Source organism: Acanthisitta chloris, unplaced genomic scaffold, assembly GCF_000695815.1.
Source record: "Acanthisitta chloris isolate BGI_N310 unplaced genomic scaffold, ASM69581v1 scaffold33631, whole genome shotgun sequence".
In the NCBI taxonomy this organism is placed as follows: domain Eukaryota; kingdom Metazoa; phylum Chordata; class Aves; order Passeriformes; family Acanthisittidae; genus Acanthisitta; species Acanthisitta chloris.
In genome coordinates, this window is record NW_008658277.1 from 18,575 (window position 1) to 25,090 (window position 6,516).

The window sequence follows — 6,516 nt, forward strand, 5'->3', positions numbered from 1 at the left end:
GAACGATGAGAAAAGCACATTTCCATGGTATTAGAGAGCCTCTCAGAGCAGCATTTCTTTCAATTAAAATACCTCATGTGAGTTTTTATGTTGTATTTTTTTAAGCTTTATTAAATTTACCTAAGTATACTGGACATGGGAGATTAGTTTACATGACACTTGCTCAGTGTTTCAGTAACTGTACTGCATTAACTTCTGAAGAGACTAAATGCTTAAAATTATGCTTTTCTTCTGAAGCCAAAAATAGCTGCACCTGAAGTTATTGCAAAATGTAATCGTGATCAATTTATAATTAGTTACTAGGTGCAGCCAATCAATTTTCCTTCTTATTGCCATCTTTTTAAGTCAAATTAGTTTGTTTTCTAGCTAATTGCTCTGAGTATTCTAGTTTCAAAGCAACTGGAAGATCTGTCACAGTTCTAACATAACCAAGTGTTTTCCAATCACAAGCTATACATTTCAATAAAAATATATTAACTAAAATATGTCACAATAAAGTACAAAGCTTCTCAGACAAAGGTATACAGTGTACCGAGGCTACTAAAATCTGGATTTCCTGTGACCTGACAAAGAAGTCAGTGGGAGATGAGACCTGAAATGCCAATCCTGCCCAAGCCAACACGTGTGTAGCAGGTGCAGAGCAGCACCAGTCCCCAGCGACAGGCCCAGCAGAGGGAGGCGTTGTGCATCCTGCAGAGCTGCACTCTGAGTGTTGGTATGGCGCAGAAAAATGTCCTTTTCGTGTTTTCCATCTGGAGTAAAAAGTCAGAACTACACAGAAAGGAAGTCACAGCAAGCATTCTATATATAAACAGACTGTATCCACATAGTTTATTTCTCACAGTTCTCCTGACAATTGAACATTATTTAAGAACATACTGTATACACAGATAAGAAGAAACATACAAAATGTTTTAAATGATGCACAACAAAATCCAGCAGTATAAAAGAATGCATGTGAACCCTTGCTCACTGCTCAGGCTAAATTTAATCACTGTTTAAATAGTAATAAAAATACAATCTTTCATGGATCTTGTGCAGACTACAAAAGAGGAAAAATTATTACCATATATATGATTTATATTAGGCAGTTTTCTTTGATGAGTTGCACTAACAACTCCAAATACGGAGGCAGAAGGCTGTGTATTTTATTTTAAAGGAGTTAATGTTGAGTATTAAGAGACTTTACACAGTTACTAGCACTGGCACTTTTCACCATATTTTGTACACATCACATGATCATCTTATATAACATTACATTTAAAAAATATATCTGAGTGACAATTTTATAACATTCACACACCATGAGCTGGTTAAGGAAGCAATGCCACAGTTGCCCCCTGTAGTGCTTCACTGTTGGTAAATAGAGTTCATCGTGGTTTAAAAAAAAATAAAATTAAAAAAATTGAAAGTCAACGTGATTAAGCAGCTCAGATTGAATAAAGGCTGGAACCAACCACCGCCCAGACAGTGAGCATTTGTAGAGTACATCCTAGAAGCAAACACTGTCATTGGTTAAACCTTGCCTAAAGAAGTCAGTTACTGTGCTGAAAACTATTTCACAACAAAACTGCAAGCTACTAAACTGTTTTTATATAAATACTTCATCTCCTCTGGATCTCATTATAACCGAGTTCTTCAAAGCCTTTGGAATTTACTCTATCTTTAATGTGTGCTCTCATTTCTGGCTCACCCTTTTGTATGTTTTCCTTTTGTTTAGATTCACCACCTAAAAGTGACTAATGTGGTGAAAGAAAAGTCTCCCAGTGAAACCTTCTGCACACTAGGAATGTTCAGCTGCTGTTCAGTGATCTAGAACCATGACAGCTCAAAGCTGTAGTTTGACAAGTACACCCAGGAAGCTGTCATGCTGTGAGCAACATTTCAGGGAAAGCAGAGTCTTTCCAAAATGTGCACAGAATTAACAATGGTGCCATTGTTACTTTTCAAAGAGGACAGTAAACCCAAGATGGTACATCTGCTTCCCATGTCATCTATTTGCTGGAAAGTAGTTTGGGTCAAGATAATTGTAACTGGTGCCCTGCGACATGCAGTAGTCTCTGTCTAAAAATGTCTCTGCTCTGTAAATAGGTTCTAACTGATGATCTTCCTTATGAATCTCTGTTTCATGCAGACTGCAAGGGAAAGAAAAAGATAACAGTTTAAAAGTCAAATATTTTCCTTAACTTTCAGAAACAGTGATCATATGAACAGATTCATACCAAACTGAATGCCAATTCATTCATAAAGAACAATTCCCCCCTCTACTTAACAGTACCAAACCTGTCTGTTCACTGATTAAAAAAATAAATTATAGAGCCAGAACTTGCTTACAAAACATCTCCCCCAAATATATCCTAAAGTACTTTCCACTTCACCCAACACAGGACACATGTCCTGTGCTGGAGCAAAGATTTCCAACACAGACAGCAATTACGTCGTGGAGAGATTCTAATGACAGGTAACAAGGAGAAAAGCTGCTCACCAGTCAGAACAGGAATCACAGAAATCCAAGGACATTTCCTGAGGGCAGTCCTGGCAGTGCCACCGAACACCCTGGATAGGTTCAATTCCACATTTATCACACTGTGAAACAGATGGAAGAGCACTGAGAAAACAGCAACTGCAGCCACTCATGTTACTACCACTACACACCAATGTGCCACATGGAAAGACATGTGTGTACACAGATCCCTGCTAACCAACACAGCCGAATTCTACTCACCACACACCACAGAGTAGTCATGGATACAAAGTCCTCATACTCTAGGAGAGGCCCTTCCAGAGCCCTGAGGATTGATCAGCCCTTCACCTTGCTTCCCACTCCCCTGTCCACCAAACACAGCCCCAGCCCTGTCTGCAGGAACTGCCTGTCCCCATGTGGCTGTAAGAACTGCTCTGACACAGCACACGGATGTGATCTTTCCACAGCTTAAGTTCAACCATACGAAATGTCAGACTTTCCGTGGCAGAAGAAAGCAGTAAGACCAGACCAGCAGAGGTTGGCTGGAGGCTGCTGATGGGCTGCAGATCAGGGCACAACAGGTCAGACTGATGCACTTTCAAAACTCAGGAAATGCAGTAACACATCATGGGTGGGCTGGAACTAAAAGCCATGTGGTTGGGAAGGATGTGGGACATGTTCAGGGAAGGGAACAGAAGTCTAGAACTAAAGCTGAGCAGAGACAACACAACAGCAGCTAAGTGCAGGTAAGAGTGTGGCACGAGGAAGAGGGAACAAAGCGCAAATGAAGCGTCAAGGCTAGATGAAAAATCCATGATGGTATGGAAGAGGGGCAGAAATTGAAAAATATTTGATAAAAAAAGGAAACCAGGAAAATGGGACTTGCAGGCAGGGAGACTTTTCAAAAATCTAGACTATGAAGAGTCCTGCAGAGACAGGACTGAAAAGAAAAAGCAATGTGGGAAACAAGCCTGTGCCCCCATAGCTCATCCTCTATCAGAACCTGAGTTCTCTTAGAGCATCTGTGAAATACACTTGCACTGCAGCTTGTTCCTGGCCAGGACTAATCCACTCAGGGTCACAAACACAGTCCACACCCATTTGTCTCAGCTGTCTCCCTTCCCTCCACAGATGGCTTTCAGAGCTTGAGGGCTGGTAATGAGGGACTAAGCATACCAAGAGCTGTTCTTTGAAAATATCAAGTTCAGAATAATGCTAAATGCTTAGAAAAAAACCAACCTAGTTCCAGTTATCTGAATTTGAGCACTAAGACAGTGGAAACCCTTGACCTTAATTTCTGTGCTCCAGTTTCCCTCTCCCCTGTGAAACAGAAATAATACTGTGCCTTTCACTTCCTAATGAAAAAAAGTATTTGCAAATTGCTCTGGTATTATAGCAATGAAAGCCAGAGAAAGCCCACAAGGGATTCAATAATTCAATATTCAAAGCAGGGTTTGAATAATGTGTAGTAAATGAGGCTGAAGGCAATGCAGAACCCAAAGTATTCTCAATGGCTGCTTATTAGTGAGGTCAGTCCAGCCCATGGCCTGAGCAGGCAGCACTCCTGAGGGAAAACAGCACATCATCACCTCATTTCATGGCTTACTATAATGCATAATCAAATCAAATTCAAATGCAAAGAAACTTTCAAACTTCAGATGCTTGACACCGTGCAATGCCACTTTACCTCTCAGAATACTTTTTTTGTAGAAAAAGCAAGAGAGTTTGTTATCTAGAAGTCTGCCTCGTTAAAGTTTTGATGTTTGGGGGAAGAAAATGGTAATTTAAAAAAATCCCCAGGAAACAAAACACCAAACACACCCTGCTAACTAAAACCAACAAAAATAAAAAGCACCTTGCTGGTCTAACAGCATGATTAAATCTGTCACTATCAGCTGATGAGGCTTAGTTCTACAGTCATTTTGAACTGAACTTTAATCTTTGCATTCTTACATAAATGGGTGTTAGAAAATAAACACAGCTGCATAACACCAAACAAGGTGTTACAGCAACTAGTGAGACAGAAAATCCCTTGCAAACCAGAAAATATTTTTGTTAAAGCCCTTCCTTTCATGTCACCTACTGATGGCTGATAGTGGGACAACACATCAGCTTCACTCAATGTTTATTTTCTTAGTTTTATGTAAATATTATTTTGTGTCTTTGCTTCAACTTCTGTGAGTTATTACTTGAAAGGACTGTGAAGTTGTTAAAAAAAAATTATTAATCTATTACTGTTATTCAAAATCTTTGTCCCTTCTCTGGCCTCAGGTGGAAGCAACATGACTCCAAATTCATAAGCAGAGAATCACTGCCATGAATCATTGTCACGGCAGAGTGCAGTGTCAAATGGGATTCCAGAATGATTTAACAAGGCTCTATTACATGCTGTATTTTCATAATATGGTGAGGAAAAGACAGAATGCTTATTCATTTCCACACAACATCAGCACTCAGTGAAACCTGAGCTGTCAGACAGAGTGAATTAGTTGGGCTGTTTATACCAAACAAAATGAGGGAAAGCAGACACAGAGAACAAGAACAAAGGAACAAAACTTGCTGTATTAAACAAAATCTTCTCAGGGAATTCTAACCATGTTCTCCTGGAAAACTTCTACAATGCACACAGTGAGAACAGAAGGACATCTCTGATGCTCACCTTGAATCCCACGTGCTGCACAAACCCACTTTCTGCATGCATCTGCTGGAGTTTCTGTTTCTTCAACTTTTTAAACTCTAACAGTTCTTTGTATTCAGGTAACTCTCGATATGTTACTGGAATACTCTCTTCATCCTGTTGGAGGTTAAAAAAACCAAACAGAGAAACATTCTTACTTTCTGAATATAATAACTAGCAGGACACATATTCACTCCAGAAATCACTATGTGTGATTAATAAGGTTTAAGAAAATGATGGCAATATATTCTAACATGCTGGGGAAATATTTTAAAAAACACAAAGCAGTGCAAACAGCAAACTTAGATCTTCTTTTCTATTATTTTATTATTTGCATTGAAACAAAACCCACATTGTCCTACAAACAAGTTTCTTCTGGCAAAAAGCTTAGCTGCAGCATAAAGGAGAGAGCAGTGCCTAACTTCCATTTCTAGGATGGGTTTTTTCCTCATCTTAGATGCCCAATGGGAATTTGCATACAATCCACTTGTCCATACACTGTGAGCAGAAGACAGAGCTTTTGTTTAAGTCACAGCTGCTTTATTTCAGTTCTAGACACTGGGCAACAGATATTATACACGAGAACTAAATTTTGAAGTCAGTTTTCTCAATTGATCTTTACTGTGGAATGGGATGGATGAACACCACTGTTAGGATAGTTATGATCACTATTCTGAAGTGCTTTCAAAGCTGTGAAAATATTAGAAATAAATGACACCCAAAACCATTTTACAGTTTAAATAATTTTTGTACAGAAAGACCCATTAAAGTCAAGACAGCAGTGAGGTCCCATTACACGTTTTTATTTGGAGTCAGTCATTCTTAATGGGATTAACTGCTCACCTTTACCTTGAAGAACAAAAAGTGATGAAAGGCACCACTGCATGCCTGAAAGGGGAGAACTTTCAGAGTTATCCAACTCCTTCATCTTGTAATAGCTAAGAACACAGACTGCTCTTTCTCATAAATTATGAAGAAGTTTATCTCCCTAACGTGTACATCTCCACAAGAGATTTACAACACACAGGTCTCGTTTTCAAGAGAGACATGATCTCCGTTCTTCCTCATCCAGTTTCCTTCAACAAAGGCTGATACAAAGGACAGAAGTTCTAATTCTAATTCAGGCACTCATTTCAAGGCAACTATTCCATGGCAGCAGCTGTACTGGTAGCTGTCACCTGTTTTCCAAGGTGATGAGTCTTTACTGACCTAGAGCAGTTTTCAGATCCTACATCAATAGGAACGTTCAGGTATGGGAAACGACTGCAAGACAGGAATTAAAATTCTTCTATGTAGCCTACACACAATTTCAAATTTTTTTTAAGAATCCATGATGATTAAAGATTCTGTATTATTTAGTAAGTTTATTAAAGGA

The 6,516-nt window shown here is 39.1% G+C and overlaps 1 protein-coding gene across 2 annotated transcripts in view; it reads right to left on the reverse strand.

Moving 5' to 3' along the window:
* Window positions 1-556: 556 nt before the first annotated feature.
* Window positions 557-6,516, reverse strand: part of ZZZ3 (zinc finger, ZZ-type containing 3) — a 33,075-nt gene continuing 27,115 nt past the window's right edge. For both annotated transcript variants that reach the window (XM_009085046.1, XM_009085047.1), the window contains 3 exons: window positions 5,124-5,258; window positions 2,486-2,586; window positions 557-2,135 (listed from right to left, as the gene is read on the reverse strand). In XM_009085046.1, the coding sequence (XP_009083294.1) occupies window positions 1,991-2,135; window positions 2,486-2,586; window positions 5,124-5,258 (381 nt within the window). In that variant the 3' untranslated portion in view covers window positions 557-1,990. The remainder of the gene's footprint in view (window positions 2,136-2,485; window positions 2,587-5,123; window positions 5,259-6,516) is intronic.